At 41.2% G+C, this 20,623-nt stretch overlaps 2 protein-coding genes and 1 pseudogene across 2 annotated transcripts in view; 1 reads left to right on the forward strand and 2 right to left on the reverse strand.

The window, feature by feature from the left end:
* The window catches only part of LOC110064279 (uncharacterized), a 34,537-nt gene extending 15,232 nt beyond the window's left edge, over nt 1–19,305 (reverse strand). Inside the window, exon 1 of the mRNA XM_089275384.1 lies at nt 19,198–19,305. The gene's annotated coding sequence lies outside the window, so the exon portion shown is untranslated. The remainder of the gene's footprint in view (nt 1–19,197) is intronic.
* Nucleotides 1,385–6,167, reverse strand: LOC149102373 (uncharacterized; annotated as a pseudogene).
* LOC149102374 (uncharacterized) lies at nt 14,352–17,756 on the forward strand. Its single transcript, XM_089274563.1, has 3 exons — nt 14,352–14,483; nt 17,214–17,292; nt 17,459–17,756. The coding sequence occupies exons 1-3, from the start codon at nt 14,352–14,354 to the stop codon at nt 17,653–17,655; spliced, it is 408 nt and encodes a 135-aa protein (XP_089130689.1). The 3' UTR covers nt 17,656–17,756.
* Nucleotides 19,306–20,623: the final 1,318 nt, after the last annotated feature.

Below are 20,623 nucleotides of genomic sequence, written 5' to 3' on the forward strand. Positions count from 1 at the left end.
CTGATAAGCTGTGCTACTGATGTTTCTCAAAGTTTCGCTCGGAAAATTTACTCATAAATATGAAGTTGTTATCGAGCCAACTAGAATTTATAAAGCCTCGAAAGCTTGAAGGATCCACGAGCAAATGTCACCAGGGGTCAAAGACTCTTTGCATTCAATCTCTACACGAACACATAGTTATATACGCCTTTAGTCTTTCAAACAGCTACTAGCAATGACTCGGTTACACCTGTGCTGCCACAACGAGTATCCATCGAAGAAAAGTCGTAGTATTCTAAATTGCGGTATTACTTCGGAAAGTCGATACGTTAGAAAAAAAAAAAAAAATCGATAATGGTCGTTGACATATCGATTTGTTTACTTCTGAGTGAGTGACAAATTTGCATATTCTGAGCCCCAACGAAAGTCGTTTCTACGCTTCGCGTATGCACGACTGAAAACGAGTTCGGTCACCTCCATTTTTATTATAGAATTTTGATCAGCAGGATAAGACACAACTTTTGGCAAAGGTTAACATCTGTACATGATGTAGTTCCGAGCCACCTTAATTTTTCGAAATTTTATACCCCGCCAGTCCTTTAAAAAGGCGAATCCAACTTCAAAGCAAATCTTGTCATTACCATTTTGTTTTATGGCGCCAATTCACTAATTGCTCAGGGTACTTCACAATTAATAAAAAGGAGTAAAACATAGTTGAACAAACTTAAAAATTAAAAATAGCCTATATTTAAAAATAAATTTTTTATGTCTGAAGAAAAATTAAAAGAAAGGTATGTTAAAAATCTCTAACCAAGAACTCTTGCGAAACACCAGGCTGAACCAGAAGCCATAATCGGGGACGGAGACCGTACGCACGCGCCATTTCTGGTAGAGCGTTTTCACTCACGTGATGAAATTTGCATATCGTCATGACAACCGACTTCATCCGCCATATTGGTGTTCCATCGCAGAATGCGTGCTACTCGTGGCAACCAACACCTGGGACATTCTGTATGACATTCTAGCGTTCTTAGCGAAGAAATTTAATTTTTGTCATCATGGTCCTTTGCCTCATTGTTAGATGTGGCAATAAAACGGGGAAGATACGGCCCACCGCTGAGAAAGTAATTTTTTTTTCGTGGTCCACGTGTCGTTGTCGGAGCGAAGATTGGTTCCCTACTTTGTGTCTTGGGCATTTTAATAGTAATGTTGCCGGAAGGAATTACATGCTTGTTATAATAATATTAAGGCCTTCATGTAGGGTATCTACGGGAAAGGACTACAGGTGTATCCAAGTGCTCAATGGAACTCAATTGCCCCTACAAAGATAAAAATATTAATTTCGGTTTCAAGTCAACCCCTAATTCTTAGCATAGTATAATCATGGTAGTTCATCAACAGAGCCATTGTCAGCACTATGTTTTTGTAATTGAAACAACTTGGGAAGATCCACAGTTGATTACATCTTTCTGTTCATTCCAAGATAAATACATGTAAGAAGAAGTGTTTGAGACAAACTAGACAAAGTGTTTGACTTTGTTTCTAAAAGGAGTTTCATATATTAAGTCATTCAAATGTACTAGGAAACATTTGCAATAGCCCATTCTTTAGGGAGTGATACAGATGTGCTCTCATTTTGCAGATATCAAATTGCACAGTTTGGGGAGGTATGCCATAGGCTAGGCAGGTTGCAAAGGCAGCAGCAAATACCCTGCAGTCACTGCCATTTTGCTGTTGCTGAACAGGAACAACTTGAATGCCAGTAAAATTTGTCTGTCCAACAAGATTAATTACCTGATCTTCTACTTCACTATAAATGATGTTACGGTAAAGACTGTCATATAAATTCACTGTGCCATCTCCACACCCCACCGATGCTACGCACACCCAGTGTTGTTCCCTGGTGTGTAAAATCTGAATAAATTCACCATTGACCTGATTAAAGTTTCTGCAGGGACCCAAAGTTGGTCTCTGCAGACCCTGAACTCCAGGGTTAATTTTTCTAAGATATACATGCACTGCATGGATGATATCACAATCAAGCCAGCCGTGGGGGGACAAAATCAGTTTGTTATGTTGTTCATTGAGCTTTGCTAGGGATGCTGACTTTTCAGTAAGAACTGTTGAAATTCCAGTTATAATGACATCATCATCATCTGACTTGCATGCATGTAAACAGGGTTCGTACGGGTCCTGGAAAACCTGGAAAGTCCTGGAATTTTATTGTGGCATTTTCCAGGACTGGAAAGTCCCGGAAAAGGGCTACTGGTCCTGGAAAGTACTGGAAATCTGTTGAACTCAAGTAAAAAAAACATGAAATGTATGGCAGACAGTAAGGAGAATTAACATTAAGATAATGGGAGTGAAAAGGGTTAGCGTGAATTTTAGAGTCCTGGAAAAATCAATCTGAGTCCTGGAAAAGTCCTGGAAATTTGTTTCTGAAAAAGGGTACAAACCCTGTGTAAAGAGTCCTTTGCTTCTTTAGCTTCCATGGTATTTAGCTTGACTTTGCCCCCTGACTTACAACCCATACATTCCCATGTTGTAAGGGCATTGTTTGGCATTCTTTTGAAGTTTAAGCAAGCCAAATGAAAAAACTGTCCGTTTTCACACAATGGGTTATGACATTTAAGGACTTTATCTGAAGGCAATGGCTTCTTTTTGCACACACATGCAGTCCAGTTCAAGAGCTTCATCCAAACTTTCTTTTGTTTGTTTGCCTTTTGATTTCTTACTCCTGGCTCCAGCAGTTTTTTGGCACAGAGGACAAAACCACTTTTTGGGTACTTTTTGGACTTTCAAGCAGGTTAAGTGAAAAGAGGAAATGGGACATGCTTGGTTGCTGCATGTTACAACAGCATCAGTAGTATTCATCCTGCAAAAGCAGACAGAACTGAGACCAGATGATGGCTGAGACACAATATCTCCAAAAGTGATTTAGTTTGGGAACAACAGAATTCCAGTGACAGATATCTGGGAGAATTCTTTCACATAAAAAAGCAATTTGTTCATTAAAACCACAAACAACAAAGTCACAGTAATTGTATCCAGTAGTGAATATTTGCTGTTGTGATTGGTAATAGTATGCATGTTCTCTTTTAAGACTTGTAGCTCCATTTTCTGACTTCCAACATGAGTTGGACTTCTCAGGGTAATCTTTGAGGTCTGTATCCTTCAAACAATAGGGGCACTTTACGGCACTGAAACGGGTGCGTAGGGAACTTCTTTGACGGCCGTTGGCATCAAACAGCTACATTTCACCTGTGTACATGACAGCTTTTCGTTCACACGATTCCATGCTTCAATGTAGAAGAGGATGCTCGCAATATGTGAGCAGCACTCTCCTTGTCCTGCCATACATCCAACGCAGTGTGCGAAAAGAACAGTACCATTTTCCTCGGTTATAATCCACAATGTATCACACGGATCGTTCATTCTCTGTAAATGCCTGACTTTTCCGAGAACAATGTAGTTGTTTCCTATTTTGTGCCCTTTCACGCAGCTCACAAACCCTGAAACGAGCTGATTATACGCTCGCAAACTCCGAAAAGCTTTAAATTGATCCTTGCTGTAGTAGCTTGTCCCAAGTACTAAAAATGATTGCAAATCCATGGATTCGACCCGTGGCAAACAGTCTGGATCATACGTTTTGTCTGGAATTAAAATGGGATCGATACCAATGCAAGAAACCTTTTCATAGTAACGTTTCTTCACGTGGGGATCGAGGTTGTTCGCACAATCGCTAAACGGATTTGCCGCCATCTTGAAAAATATGTAACACCAACATGGCGACTCAAATTTCCCGCGAACTTTGTAACGTCATGTGAAAACGCTCTATTGGGGTTGTACCTATGATATGGGACAATTTTTCTATTTTTAGAACATGCGGCACACGCGTGTATGTGCTACGAGGACTTTTGCGGATATAGCGCGGGGAAATGACTTCCGAAATTCCCGAAATGTTTGATGCTTCTGGCCCACAACTCAATACTTTCATGTCTGTTGGAATTTTGCTTTAGTGTTTTCGTCGTAAGCTGCTCCAGTTTGAGTGAAGTAAGACAGTGTCAAATTTAGTTATGTGCCGCTTGTGACCAAGTTGTGTTCCGCAGCTTCTTTTACAAGGGCTCCTCATTACTCCACTCTAAGTTTCACAGATGTTGAAGGTTAACAGCTTTTCTAAAACACAGCAAAAACTAGTTGGATATATTTGGATATTTATTAAATCCATTTTGAAATCACTGGCTATCCTTGCAATCTGATTGGCTCTCAATGGTGCGATTTATTCACAAATCGCACTATTTTTTGCTCTAAATCGCATCTTTTTCTCAGCCATTGAGAATGGGACAGTAAAACAAAACAACAAATCAGATTTCAATATTAGTTTAAAGTAAAGAATAAAATTTCAGGAAAATGAAAGGCAAAAAGCCATTGTGTGGAGAATTTAGCAACTAGTATTGCCAAAACTCTGTTGTTATTGTGTTTTTTTTTCCAAAAAACTTGACGAATGTAATTAATTACAGTTTCTAAATGACGATTATCAGCTCCTTCAGGCTGAACAACAACTTTAATGGAAGTTTCCAACTTTCAGTGTCCATTTTGACGAATATTTTGGCGATTTTTCTTCAACATCTGCTCAAAATCCGTATGATACCGAGTCCAGTAAAACATAAACAAACAAAAACCACACAACAACAAATTCAGGGCCATCTCAAGAAGGTAGATGTTTCCAGGTTTCTGGTAGTTTCAAACGAAGCAACAAAAGAGCTCAACTCTGTCGCTGTGAATAAACATAGTCAAAATACGCCCCGCTCCACAAAACAGTGAATGAATGAACGTCTTACGAAGCTGGTGTTAGTCCCGCCATCTTGGAAATATCTTGAAACAAATGGCGCCGCAAGAACTTGACAAGGTCCTGAGTATTGAGTCCTTCGCCGACGTCACAAAAAGAAACGGAGATGATAACGAGCTGGACTCCCTTAAAATCATGCCATTAAACGGTATGAAAGAAAAAAAACGTACCATCCACTGGGCATCGTGCACTCGAGGGAGTTTCACAACTCAAAGGAAATCCATCGCAGAATTACGCAGGATGCACCTTCAAATTCCTTCTCCAAAGACAGTGAAAAGTCTCAGCCTCAACCATAGAAGAAAGAAAGACCTTTCATCATTGATTCAACCGACGAGAATTGAACTCTTATACCTGAAGCAGACTACTTTCGTTCTGACTTCAAAACCGCTTGTTTCTTTGTCATGCTCGGATGAGTTTTCGTCACATGACATCGTTTTGCATACTAAATGAGACGTAAAGGCGTTTCCGGTTCCGCTTTTTTTTTTTTACAAACCGGCTACTGGAACAATACACCAAAAGTCTAAAAATTAAGGCGATAAAATTGTGCGATTTCAAAATGGATCTAATAAAGTGGCAATTGAACTTCATGTCGTGCAATTTTGATCTGAAATCATACTTGTGATTTCAAATCGAACTCGTGCTGCGCGCTCGTTCGATTTTGAAATCACGCGTATGATTTCAGACCAAATTGCACTCCACTCAGTTCAATTACCATTATATAGCAGCGTTTCAGGACTTCAAAGTTTCCCTCCTCTTGCCACACGCTTGCGAGGATTTCAACAGAGTCTATCTCGACCGAAAAGTAAAAAAAAAAAAAATAGTTGCAAGTTTGAGTTTCGCCTGAATTGTAAGCAACGCTTGATGTTTTACCAAGGCCCAATAAGCGACAATAGAGTTTATGTCTGTAGATGCTGCTAAGAGCCCCCGCCGATGCGTGTTTTATGCAGTCAGTAAAACATGACAAATCGGACTTGCCCACTTTCGAGTGAAAACGTACATCGAACTCATGTATCTCTAGTTTTTAAATATGTTTAAGGTTGATCAATGTTTGAGAACATATTGAGAACTTAGGTGAAAATATGTTAATACAGCAGAAATAATCAGCTTTCTTTAATCAACTCGAATAGTCACGGTACTTGAATAAAGATTTCGATTTTGTTGGTTGAGTTATCAAAACTCCTTGTCTATTTTATTTTCGCAGTGTAGAATTTCACTATGTTAAAGAAACACACATGATGTTAGTAGCCTTTTGGCGTTGGTGAAAATTGTTGCAGCATCTCGGCACAAAAGACAGCGAAAGAAATCTTTGACAAGATTTGTTGACAATTGAAAACACGACTCGCGCTGCACTACTTGAAAGGAAAGTCTGACGCGTACAAGTAACTCATTTGGCAAATGAGTTACTTGTACGCGTCAGACTTTCCTTTCAAAACCTTTTGCAAACTCGCCAAACAAACAGAAACAATAACAAACATAACCAAACAGGGTTTGGTTATGATTAAGCATTGTTTGGGAGACTCACAAATTAACACGATACCAAAGTAAAGAGTTTTCTTACATAACTTTTCTTCATAGAACAAGCGCAAAAGCTTACGCGTCAGTATAACTAGCGCGAGCATTCATTCACAGCGCGAAATCGAAGTCATGTTTTCGACCCTGAAAAACTCACCTTTTCCATTAGCTCAGAGCATAAAACTACATATAAGAGCCCTGGTTCTTATTCCCTGCCTTATTCCCTGCCATCGCTGTGAAAAATCTGCGAGAGAATCACGCAACTCTCAACATTTGAACACGCAACGTGACAACATCCATGCGAGAGCAGCGGACATGTGCGTGGATCCGCGCGGATATATGACGTCAGGATGGCGCAATTTGTTCTAAAAATAGAAAAATTGTGCCATAGCATAGGTGCGCGCAGATCCCAAGACTTACGGTCTCCGTCCCCGATTATGGCTCCTGGCTGAACCCCATCAACGTCACCATCCAGAACAGAAAGTGGAATCCGTACGCAGAGGGCAGATCAGTATCAACCGCCAATCCTTAGATTAGAACCCTCAGGAGAAACGGAAAAGAGGTTGACCAGCCCTGACATGGAAAAGAACTCTGCAAGCAAAGCTATGGACCATCAGCATGACCTGGGAGGAGGCGAAGTAGACAGCTCAAGATCGAGAACGATGGAGGCTCGCAGTCAAGGCCCTATGTTCCCGACGTTACTAATCGAACCAAATCGAATGTTCGATTAATCGAACTCAGTCGAACTTAATCGAACGCAATCACGCGATTGGGTTCGATTGAGTTCGGTAATCTAACACAATCGAACTCTCACAAAAAAAATTTGACCAATCGAACGCAATCGAACGTTCGAGTGAGTTCGATTGAGCTCGATCAAGTTCGATTAGTACGGTTGGGTTCGATTAGGTTTGATTAGGTTCGATTTGAGGATGGATGTTGATTGAAAAGCAACGGTCGTAAAATTTGCGGTCTATTACATTCGGCTGGAAATGGGGGTATGTTGTATGCGAATAACGGGTGAATACGAGGGTGTTTAGCCCAGAACAACGAATAAATACTGAGAGAAAACTGCTTTTGCCAATTTTATTACTGTTAGAAAAGCTCACAAGTTGTCCCGCCGGTTGCCACTCCTTATATAGTCGCTTATTTCTTCGGTTTCTTTCAACGTGTTCTGTATTCCAATTTGATTTAAGGTTCTCGATAAGTTTAATTTTACGTTTCGGGATTTTTTTTTTTTTTTTTTTTTTTTTTTTTTTGCGATTTTATAGTTTATTCTTTCAATATATTTTCCATGCCAAAAGTCTATACATCAATAAAAATATTACTAGTTAATTATTCATTTGTAACTCTTACTTAGACAGACTGTTCAATTATCGGCTGTATTAAGGTAAATTTAAGATTTTTCTATTGTGTTCGATTAAGTTCGATTGGGTTCGATTAATTCGGAAATCGAACGCAATCGAACTCTCACACACAAATTTTTGGATTCGATTTTGTTCGATTATCGAACTAATCGAACCCAATCGTTCGATTTATTTCGATTGAGTTCGACTACCGAACGGTTCGATTAGTAACGTCAGGTATGGAACGAAGAAGAATTTTACGCGGAATAGTATTCCTTATTCTCGGTGCTGCTACTGTAAACTTCAAAGGCTCTTCCTCCGTATGTTTTCGGTCGAGCTAATCCATTGTACTCCCCTGGCGCGGCTTCGCCGAGCGAAACTTCGCTAAAAAAAAGCCATGCCTCGAAATTCTGACTCGAAATCCTAAATCGAAGTTAACTATGCTTTCGACCTCTGCATAGAAGTTCAACTAATTCCACCAGACGCGTAACACGTTCACTAGTTAGTTCCACTACGCTGTCGCTAGAACGCCTAAAAGTAGATTGCTGTAAAATTGCAAGAAATGACAAGAAGACAACACAGATAAGTTTAAAGGAAAGTGCCATCATTTAAAAGCAACAGGAATTCTCTTTACAATGTTCGAATCTCTTTATACAACGGAAGGCCGTGACTAATAATTATAACTGGGAGATGTTAGGACGACCCCAAGACCTCGCTAGCGATCTGTGCTGCATTAAAGCGCTGAGAAAGGAACACACTTTTAATGTTGTGAGCCCGTCGTGCTAAAACGTCCACAATGAATTATCGAACTTTACCGGATCGGTTACTGTGAAATTATATGACACCTGCAAACTGGATAAATCTAATTAATTAAAATTAGAAATCAGTCCCAAAACATTTCCCATTATAATTATTATTATTATTATTATTATAAACTTATTATTATTATTATTATTATTATTATTATTATTATTATTATTATCCAACTGCAGCGAATACCGTCCAAATAACAGTAGAAATATACAGCGCTATTGTACAGTTATTTGTACGGTAGAAAACCTGTTTGCCTTACAGGTCGGCGCGCGCACACAAAACTGTTACACTCTCCCTCTTTCATTGATAAATTTATTGACTACAGCAGTTGAATAATAAATCTCTTATTGGATGTTTTTGTGTGTAGTATCGCTTTATATTTTGACTCGTTTGTAGTTAGACTCGCCCTACGGGCTCGTCAAAATGGGTTTACATACATTCACATATTATGTGAATGTTTAAATATATATATTGAAACGATTTTATGTAAATGTTGGAATATGTGATAATTTAATTTCTCTTATATACCGAACGAAAATCTCGCCGATGATCAGCGGCGAGGTAATTCTGTCTGTATAATAAGGAACCAAAATCTCGCCGATGATCAGCGGCGAGGTAATTCTGTCTGTATAGTAAGGAACCAAAATCTCGCCGATGTTCAGCGGCGAGGTAATTCTGTCTGTATAATAAAGGAACCAAAATCTCGCCGATGTTCAGCGGCGAGGTAATTCTGTCTGTATAATAAGGAACCAAAATCTCGCCGATGTTCAGCGGCGAGGTAATTCTGTCTGTATAATAAAGGAACCAAAATCTCGCCGATGTTCAGCGGCGAGGTAGTTCTGTCTGTATAATAAAGGAACCAAAATCTCGCCGATGTTCAGCGGCGAGGTAGCTCTGTCTGTATAATAAAGGAACCAAAATCTCGCCGATGTTCAGCGGCGAGGTAATTCTGTCTGTATAATAAAGGAACCAAAATCTCGCCGATGTTCAGCGGCGAGGTAGCTCTGTCTGTATAATAAAGGAACCAAAATCTCGCCGATGTTCAGCGGCGAGGTAGTTCTGTCCGTATATTAAAGGAACCAAAATCTCGCCGATGTTCAGCGGCGAGGTAATTCTGTCTGTATAATAAAGGAACCAAAATCTCGCCGATGTTCAGCGGCGAGGTAGCTCTGTCTGTATAATAAAGGAACCAAAATCTCGCCGATGTTCAGCGGCGAGGTAATTCTGTCTGTATAATAAAGGAACCAAAATCTCGCCGATGTTCAGCGGCGAGGTAGCTCTGTCTGTATAATAAAGGAACCAAAATCTCGCCGATGTTCAGCGGCGAGGTAGCTCTGTCTGTATAATAAAGGAACCAAAATCTCGCCGATGTTCAGCGGCGAGGTAATTCTGTCTGTATAATAAAGGAACCAAAATCTCGCCGATGTTCAGCGGCGAGGTAGCTCTGTCTGTATAATAAAGGAACCAAAATCTCGCCGATGTTCAGCGGCGAGGTAGCTCTGTCTGTATAATAAAGGAACCAAAATCTCGCCGATGTTCAGCGGCGAGGTAATTCTGTCTGTATAATAAAGGAACCAAAATCTCGCCGATGTTCAGCGGCGAGGTAGCTCTGTCTGTATAATAAAGGAACCAAAATCTCGCCGATGTTCAGCGGCGAGGTAGTTCTGTCCGTATATTAAAGGAACCAAAATCTCGCCGATGTTCAGCGGCGAGGTAATTCTGTCTGTATAATAAAGGAACCAAAATCTCGCCGATGTTCAGCGGCGACGTAGCTCTGTCTGTATAATAAAGGAACCAAAATCTCGCCGATGTTCAGCGGCGAGGTAGCTCTGTCTGTATAATAAAGGAACCAAAATCTCGCCGATGTTCAGCGGCGAGGTAGTTCTGTCTGTATAATAAGGAACCAAAATCTCGCCGATGTGCAGCGGCGAGGTAATTCTGTCTGTATAATAAAGGCACCAAAATCTCGCCGATGTTCAGCGGCGAGGTAATTCTGTCTGTATAATAAAGGAACCAAAATCTCGCCGATGTTCAGCGGCGAGGTAGCTCTGTCTGTATAATAAAGGAACCAAAATCTCGCCGATGTTCAGCGGCGAGGTAGTTCTGTCTGTATAATAAAGGAACCAAAATCTCGCCGATGTTCAGCGGCGAGGTAGCTCTGTCTGTATAATAAAGGAACCAAAATCTCGCCGATGTTCAGCGGCGAGGTAGTTCTGTCCGTATATTAAAGGAACCAAAATCTCGCCGATGTTCAGCGGCGAGGTAATTCTGTCTGTATAATAAAGGAACCAAAATCTCGCCGATGTTCAGCGGCGAGGTAGCTCTGTCTGTATAATAAAGGAACCAAAATCTCGCCGATGTTCAGCGGCGAGGTAATTCTGTCTGTATAATAAGGAACCAAAATCTCGCCGATGTGCAGCGGCGAGGTAATTCTGTCTGTATAATAAAGGCACCAAAATCTCGCCGATGTTCAGCGGCGAGGTAGCTCTGTCTGTATAATAAAGGAACCAAAATCTCGCCGATGTTCAGCGGCGAGGTAATTCTGTCTGTATAATAAAGGAACCAAAATCTCGCCGATGTTCAGCGGCGAGGTAGTTCTGTCTGTATAATAAAGGAACCAAAATCTCGCCGATGTTCAGCGGCGAGGTAGCTCTGTCTGTATAATAAAGGAACCAAAATCTCGCCGATGTTCAGCGGCGAGGTAATTCTGTCTGTATAATAAAGGAACCAAAATCTCGCCGATGTTCAGCGGCGAGGTAGCTCTGTCTGTATAATAAAGGAACCAAAATCTCGCCGATGTTCAGCGGCGAGGTAGCTCTGTCTGTATAATAAAGGAACCAAAATCTCGCCGATGTTCAGCGGCGAGGTAATTCTGTCTGTATAATAAAGGAACCAAAATCTCGCCGATGTTCAGCGGCGAGGTAGCTCTGTCTGTATAATAAAGGAACCAAAATCTCGCCGATGTTCAGCGGCGAGGTAGCTCTGTCTGTATAATAAAGGAACCAAAATCTCGCCGATGTTCAGCGGCGAGGTAGCTCTGTCTGTATAATAAAGGAACCAAAATCTCGCCGATGTTCAGCGGCGAGGTAGCTCTGTCTGTATAATAAAGGAACCAAAATCTCGCCGATGTTCAGCGGCGAGGTAATTCTGTCTGTATAATAAAGGAACCAAAATCTCGCCGATGTTCAGCGGCGAGGTAGCTCTGTCTGTATAATAAAGGAACCAAAATCTCGCCGATGTTCAGCGGCGAGGTAGCTCTGTCTGTATAATAAAGGAACCAAAATCTCGCCGATGTTCAGCGGCGAGGTAATTCTGTCTGTATAATAAAGGAACCAAAATCTCGCCGATGTTCAGCGGCGAGGTAGCTCTGTCTGTATAATAAAGGAACCAAAATCTCGCCGATGTTCAGCGGCGAGGTAGTTCTGTCCGTATATTAAAGGAACCAAAATCTCGCCGATGTTCAGCGGCGAGGTAATTCTGTCTGTATAATAAAGGAACCAAAATCTCGCCGATGTTCAGCGGCGAGGTAGCTCTGTCTGTATAATAAAGGAACCAAAATCTCGCCGATGTTCAGCGGCGAGGTAGCTCTGTCTGTATAATAAAGGAACCAAAATCTCGCCGATGTTCAGCGGCGAGGTAATTCTGTCTGTATAATAAGGAACCAAAATCTCGCCGATGTGCAGCGGCGAGGTAATTCTGTCTGTATAATAAAGGCACCAAAATCTCGCCGATGTTCAGCGGCGAGGTAATTCTGTCTGTATAATAAAGGAACCAAAATCTCGCCGATGTTCAGCGGCGAGGTAGCTCTGTCTGTATAATAAAGGAACCAAAATCTCGCCGATGTTCAGCGGCGAGGTAGTTCTGTCTGTATAATAAAGGAACCAAAATCTCGCCGATGTTCAGCGGCGAGGTAGCTCTGTCTGTATAATAAAGGAACCAAAATCTCGCCGATGTTCAGCGGCGAGGTAGTTCTGTCCGTATATTAAAGGAACCAAAATCTCGCCGATGTTCAGCGGCGAGGTAATTCTGTCTGTATAATAAAGGAACCAAAATCTCGCCGATGTTCAGCGGCGAGGTAGCTCTGTCTGTATAATAAAGGAACCAAAATCTCGCCGATGTTCAGCGGCGAGGTAATTCTGTCTGTATAATAAAGGAACCAAAATCTCGCCGATGTTCAGCGGCGAGGTAATTCTGTCTGTATAATAAGGAACCAAAATCTCGCCGATGTGCAGCGGCGAGGTAATTCTGTCTGTATAATAAAGGCACCAAAATCTCGCCGATGTTCAGCGGCGAGGTAGCTCTGTCTGTATAATAAAGGAACCAAAATCTCGCCGATGTTCAGCGGCGAGGTAGCTCTGTCTGTATAATAAAGGAACCAAAATCTCGCCGATGTTCAGCGGCGAGGTAGTTCTGTCTGTATAATAAAGGAACCAAAATCTCGCCGATGTTCAGCGGCGAGGTAGCTCTGTCTGTATAATAAAGGAACCAAAATCTCGCCGATGTTCAGCGGCGAGGTAATTCTGTCTGTATAATAAGGAACCAAAATCTCGCCGATGTGCAGCGGCGAGGTAATTCTGTCTGTATAATAAAGGAACCAAAATCTCGCCGATGTTCAGCGGCGAGGTAATTCTGTCTGTATAATAAAGGAACCAAAATCTCGCCGATGTTCAGCGGCGAGGTAGCTCTGTCTGTATAATAAAGGAACCAAAATCTCGCCGATGTTCAGCGGCGAGGTAGTTCTGTCTGTATAATAAAGGAACCAAAATCTCACCGATGTTCAGCGGCGAGGTAGCTCTGTCTGTATAATAAAGGAACCAAAATCTCGCCGATGTTCAGCGGCGAGGTAATTCTGTCTGTATAATAAAGGAACCAAAATCTCGCCGATGTTCAGCGGCGAGGTAGCTCTGTCTGTATAATAAAGGAACCAAAATCTCGCCGATGTTCAGCGGCGAGGTAGCTCTGTCTGTATAATAAAGGAACCAAAATCTCGCCGATGTTCAGCGGCGAGGTAATTCTGTCTGTATAATAAAGGAACCAAAATCTCGCCGATGTTCAGCGGCGAGGTAGCTCTGTCTGTATAATAAAGGAACCAAAATCTCGCCGCTGATCAGCGGCGAGATAATCTTGTCTGTTATCAAGGGGACGGAAATCTCGCCGAAGATCAGTGGCGAGGTAATTATAATGGTAATTGCACAAGGGACACAGGCAGCCCAGACCTTGAATATGCTTAATAAGTGACGTTATGCGGTTGGCGATTGCGTTACAATTTTAGCCGTTTTTAGCCGTTTCGAATATTGCTGTAAATACGACGTGTAGAAAATAATTTAAGTTGAAATGGCTGACCTTATGTATGCATTGCGTTATTTTGATGTCTCTGTGTTCCTGGAGGCGGTTTTGAGCCATTTAGGCGAGTTAAACTACGAGGTAAGACACTTTATTTACATTATTTTTTACATATAGGTACCATTTCCCGTCTATTTAGAGCAATTTCCTAAACATTTTCATACACTGTCTAAAATTGTAACGCAATCGCCAACAGCGTAATGTCACGTATTAATCGTATTCAACATCTGCACCGCCTGTGCAGTCAAGATTTTGGAAAAAGTTGAAAATGCCATTCTACCATAAAAAAGGACCGATTTCTTTTACTACAGTGCTTTCATGAAGCTTTTAGCTGTCCTGTGTACTTGACATAAACAGGCATGTTTTATATCAATTTGAGATTGAGGTGACAGCTTTGTAAAATGAGAACTCGCAAGTCTCCCATTCATTTGCATTTCGCGTGTTGATCGAACACAAGCTCACTACTTGTCGGACTACGTTTGGACTTTTTGGAGTTGCTTTTTTCCTTCAAAATGAGTCGTAAATGGTGCACCTATGCTGACTGTGTTCGAGGTTATGCCAGTGACAAGGACGCTTGGCAACGGATGTACCAAATTCAAAACAAGGAGGATGCCATCGAAATAGCATCAGCTTTGTCGGTCCAGGTAATTACCAGTAAGCTTCAAAGACTTTATACTCTACCATACCATTGTGTGTTGTTTCGTAGAACGTAAATGTAGAGCTCCCCGAGTTTTAATATATAAATTTGAACCCGTTTTAATACGTGCGAATGCATCTACTTCTCATTACTCCCGATGGAGTATGATGGAGGCGCCAAGCTAGCTCGTGTTGTCTACATGCACTGAGACTAACTTCTCATAGGCCCGGTTTGAGCCTGGCGTTACCAATCGAACACAATCACAATCACACAAAATCGCGCGAGTGGGTTCGATTGAATTAGGTCATGGCACCCAATCCAGCTGTCTCAGAAAAAAAGGGAATCGAACAAAATCGAGCGTTCGACTGATAGGTGAATTGTAGATTTTTCTTTTGTAGTCGATCAAGTTCGATTGCGTCAATTAAAATCGAACGAAATCGGACCCTCTTACTCAGTCTTTTTGTTTTGGTTGGGCTCGATTATCGATTCAATCGAAAGCAATCGTGATAACAATGGGTTGACAGGCCTACACAACTCCTATCCACGTGTCATAGCCGCTTTGAGAGTTTTGCTCGAACTAGTATATCTTTGAGGATCTGCCCCTTTTGTATTGTACGATAGGGGGATCTTTGAATATTTCGCTAAGCATTAATCCCGTTTTTAGGAGGACATTTCACCAGAGTAGAGCCGTTAGAGGTCATAGGTCTGCGTGGTTTCCGCTGCTATCCGCGTGTAATTTGTTGAGTTTGACACCTCTGTTTTTGGCCACGTGCTATTTTTTTAGCTCATTTGATTGCAAGATATGTTTTAAGCTCTCTAAATATTAGCTCTGGAGGGACAAAGTTTGAAATATTCCGTGAGCATGTTGCTTACTTGCATTTTGTATTATTTCGCCGGGCCCGGCTGTTTGATTTACTGTTGCAAGTTATGCTGCTTGTTATCACGGGTGTCATATTTATCTTTGTCCGGCTTCGCCAGAGATAGCTGTAGCTTTCCTTGTTGAAAGCTATGAGTCTGTCTTAGAGAGACGTTCTTATGCTTCTTGCATCATTTTTCATCGAGCTTTTTGTCCTTCCAGTTTGTTCGTTCTGGAACTGCAAAAGTAGGTGTTCACGCGCAAGTCTGTGGACCGTTTTGCGTGTTGCTTATGATATTGTGTGGTTTTGTTCAGGCAAAAGCTCTGAATTTAGGAGTTCTTCCTATGATTGTTCATCCAGCTCCACGTTGTGGTTGTCATTGCTTTTATTTGCGATGTTGTCAGGTTTTCTGGAGACTGTTAATAGTCCCTCTTTTGTTAGGAGGCTCGTAGCCTTGTAGATCAGGCAAGACCGCGGTTTCGATCCTTCTGGATCTCATCAGTTGCCGATAGAATGGAGTGGTAGAGACCAATACTCGGTAACACTCCGCACCTGGCATATTTTTTTGGTATTATATACTCGTTCGGCGGATCGAGAATTCTTGATTGTGATTGGTAGTTTTGCCACTAGCGAATGGTGGGCATAAAGTATTCGATCCTATTGTACACAGCTTGACACTGTGTTTTCTATGATGGCTATAACGCTTATTTTCTCCGGCATGTGTGATTTGAATTGAAGGATAAAGCGTAAGACAGTTATGCGTTGCATTTATACGGCATATCTCCAAGTTTTGGAGGGCTGCGTAGAGTATTTTGCACGCATTTCGTATGTTTATCCTTTGTTTTTAGTGTAGCTAATGTACACCTTGGACTCACATGCTGTGATTGGATTAAGTTTGTACTCGCACGTGATAGGACGGGGCCTGCCTGGTAAAAATCAACAGTGATAACAATGGGTTGACAGGCCTACACAACTCCTATCCACGTGTCATAGCCGCTTTGAGAGTTTTGCTCGAACTAGTATATCTTTGAGGATCTGCCCCTTTTGTATTGTACGATAGGGGGATCTTTGAATATTTCGCTAAGCATTAATCCTGTTTTTAGGAGGACATTTCACCAGAGTAGAGCCGTTAGAGGTCATAGGTCTGCGTGGTTTCCGCTGCTATCCGCGTGTAATTTGTTGAGTTTGACACCTCTGTTTTTGGCCACGTGCTATTTTTTTAGCTCATTTGATTGCAAGATATGTTTTAAGCTCTCTAAATATTAGCTCTGGAGGGACAAAGTTTGAAATATTCCGTGAGCATGTTGCTTACTTGCATTTTGTATTATTTCGCCGGGCCCGGCTGTTTGATTTACTGTTGCAAGTTATGCTGCTTGTTATCACGGGTGTCATATTTATCTTTGTCCGGCTTCGCCGCATCTTTGTTCAAGGGCTTTGGGAAATGCAACCTATTACCTTCGACGTATCACCTTTCTAGATTTCACCGGAACAATCGGTGTTATGAACACCATTTGCTTTATATAACTGCTAGGGACAATTACTTTGTTTTAACCCAAGCCTTCCCAACATTTGATGAAAATTCTACAGCAGCTTTCAATTCCATTCCCCTCAGTAAGGAAATTTTCAACCTATATTCAAAATAACATGTTAAGCGCCCCTGGCGCAAGACCTGCGTCCTGTCTACTCAAGGCAGCAGCAATACTCAGATTCTTTGACAATTAAGCTAATGCAGTAGAGGACAAGTTAGGCGCAGTGCTACTATAACTATTATGGATGTAGTCAATGTTTGAAGTCATCCTAAACAACTGAAAGGGTAGAGAACGAACAGGGCTCCACCTAAACTCATTTCCCCGTACTATATATAGTTAACAACTGGTTAAAATCTTTTAGGTCCACCGGATAAAAGACGCCAGTTGCAACGTGCCTGCAACTACGGAAAACATAGTAAAAAGAGACAAGGTACAAAATAATTTTGGTCTATGATATTTGACTGATTCCATTGTTGCAAGCTTATATCATAAAAGAAAAAAGCCCGCTTTTGTTTTCATTTTGATTACAAGAGAAATTAACTATGACTGAAGAGGATGTCATGTAGTGGAAGTCATTCATGTACTTCATTCCACAGGTAATGCCCTTATTGGAGCAAGACTTGAGGTAGAATACAACCGAGTTAATTTGGATGGCTCCACTGACTATCTCGGCTGGATAAAGGGCACCATCGCGGCATGGAACAGATCGAAGGGCTATTTAGTAAATTATGAAGACGGTGACCAGGAATGGCTGCAGTCTGTAGATGAGAAGGACGTGCGACTGTTTGAGTAATAACTGATGGAGTATGCGTACTATTCGCTTAATAAAAATTTTAATGGAATTGTACAGTTCAAGAGGCCATGACCCATGTAAAATTCAGAGATTAAAGATAGAACAATAGATCCATATACCTTCGTTTTTTTGATTAAATTAAATCATAAAGGGAAATATCACTTTCTGGCACTCGAATTGTAAGAACAGCGAGTACTCGAACTACACAGAGAGACTAACTGTTGCGAGATTGGCAAGAGTGACAAGGGTACGTAGGATGGGAAAACGTAATGAAAGCGACGTATGCAAACGCAACGGGATATTTTTTTTTACAAACTACAGCTACTAGACTTCAAGTTCCGATAGTAAGTGATTTTCAAAATTTAAAAATTACCGTCCGGAATATAAACACACAGCATCCTCATCTTACACTATGTGATCGCAAAAGCAACAAAAATATGTTTAGAATTGCTGTAGAGTACTTCTTCATTCATCTCGGCGAGGATCATTAACCTAGCCGACGATCACCATCATCATCATCAGCGAGATTTCCGTCCCTTTAATACAGACAGAATTTCCTTGCCGCTGAACATTGGCGAGATTTTGGTCCCTTTATTATACAGAGCTACCTCGCCGCTGAACATCGGCGAGATTTTGGTCCCTTTATTATACAGACAGAACTACCTCGCCGCTGAACATCGGCGAGATTTTGGTTCCTTATTATACAGACAGAACTACCTCGCCGCTGAACATCGGCGAGATTTTGGTTCCTTTATTATACAGACAGAACTACCTCGCCGCTGAACATCGGCGAGATTTTGGTTCCTTTATTATACAGACAGAATTACCTCGTCGCTGAACATCGGCGAGATTTTGGTTCCTTTATTATACAGACAGAATTACCTCGTCGCTGAACATCGGCGAGATTTTGGTTCCTTTATTATACAGACAGAACTACCTCGCCGCTGAACATCGGCGAGATTTTGGTTCCTTTATTATACAGACAGAACTACCTCGCCGCTGAACATCGGCGAGATTTTGGTTCCTTTATTATACAGACAGAATTACCTCGCCGCTGAACATCGGCGAGAAAGAGCGTCTATATATGTTAATGTTATTTCGCATATGAAAGTAGTATTCACATATTGAGAACATGGCGTAATTTTTGCCGTTCTGTATATTGAAAGAATCACATAATATGTGTTTGTCTGAAGGCCGCGTCAAAATATGGCACAACTCGTAAAAATATACAGCGATACTACACACCAAAACATCCAATAAGATATATATATATATATTATTCCATAATGTCCAAAATGAGCAGGAAGGTAAGTGTAGCTCGATCTCATTGAAAAGACAAGCATAGGACAACTATAGAACCAGCTTTAGCTCGTTTTGTGTAACTTCAACCCTCGCATGTGTAATACTGAAATGCAACTTGCAGTCTATAGATTACAACTAGTTACAAACAAGAACGAGTAGCAGTCAAGTATCGAACATCGATAATACCACTATTATTATTCGTTAGTATTAACAGGATGCCTGCGTTTATTATCATCTTACCTGAAGCTCTTTATTCTAAGTTCCAAGAACAGCGACAAACTTGCATGCAGGAACGAAACACTTTTTCTAGGAAACGTCCTAGGGAAAAACCCCTACACCATCATCCTTTGCAGTGAAATTATTACATCATAAAGGAAATTTGATAGCACACTCTATTTCCGTTTCATATCTGAGGTTGAGAATATCGGACCGTGAAGGTCAAAAACCCGTGACAGTCGAGTTGGTAAAACAAATGACGTGGCCCACGACGTGACATGGCGTGACGTGACGAATCACGATTTCAATTGCGCACCACCAGCAGCAAACAAGAAGATCTGTTAGATCTTATAACCGCGCTTTTAAAATTTAACTGTTTGCTTAGCACTACCGTCGGAACGCAGTGCACATTCCAAAGCAGTTATTGATGATTCTTTTCTTACTGTAGACATCACATCACTTGATCAACACAAATTGTATTATTGCACCATCAGTGGTAGCCGTTGACAAATCTCCGATGACGTAATGGTCTTAATCTTTGTAGAACTTTCTTCGGGATATGTATGGGCATGAACGATATAAATGACACGATAATAACACTATTAACAACAGCTTTCTTTCTTAAAAGTCATGATTAAATTTAATTGGTGTTTTCCACGAGTAAAGGGCTAGCAAAGTAGTCACACAAGTCATATAATTTAATAATAAAACTCTATCCCGACCGATGTATCGATTTTGGTCACTCCAGTGACCACAGATTGAAAACGTGACAGAAAATTGGCGTTACTTTCGATTCTCACCAAATTTGGACAGTGGGATGATCTCATCATTAGCCAATTACAGGCCATTTTTCAGCTCTTTTCGTCATATTCCCCCCACGGGAGAATTTTGTCAAGTTAGCTAATTTAGTATGCAAGCCACCGTAATGGCGGTCACCGTCGACGAAATGTTTATTTGCTCAAAATTGGGGCAAAGTCTTTCGGAGATGGAAGTCAGGACATTTGTAAGGATACAGAAAGTAATTTGGGACCGGTTGCTGGCTTCTAAGGCTGAATTTATACAGAAGTAAGCTGTATTTTCGTTTTCGTGCCGAAAGCCATGCGATGAAATATTATCGGTTTGTTCTGCTGTCTTGTTCTGTTTTTCTCTTGGTCTTTTTTGTAGCCCGCCGAGGCCAGTCTTTCGTCTAAACCAGTTGAAAAAAGTTCGAAAAAGATGTTCCCATTAAAGTTTAAGCTCTCAGGCGATAATTCTGGAGATTTTTGGCCGAAACGTCGGCTTTGTTATGTTCGTGTTTTTCGGTTGCCATGGGCGACCGTTGCTTCCTTTGTTAGGTCAAGTCTGGGGAGTGAGGTCACAAAAAAATTCTAATTAATTCTGGTTTTGTTCGATATCGCTGAAATTTTAACACGATAAAGCTGGATTGTTAAGGAATAGATTTACCGTCTGC

Source organism: Orbicella faveolata, unplaced genomic scaffold (assembly GCF_042242905.1).
Source record: "Orbicella faveolata isolate gen_17 unplaced genomic scaffold, um_ofav_v1 contig_36, whole genome shotgun sequence".
Lineage (NCBI taxonomy): Eukaryota > Metazoa > Cnidaria > Anthozoa > Scleractinia > Merulinidae > Orbicella > Orbicella faveolata.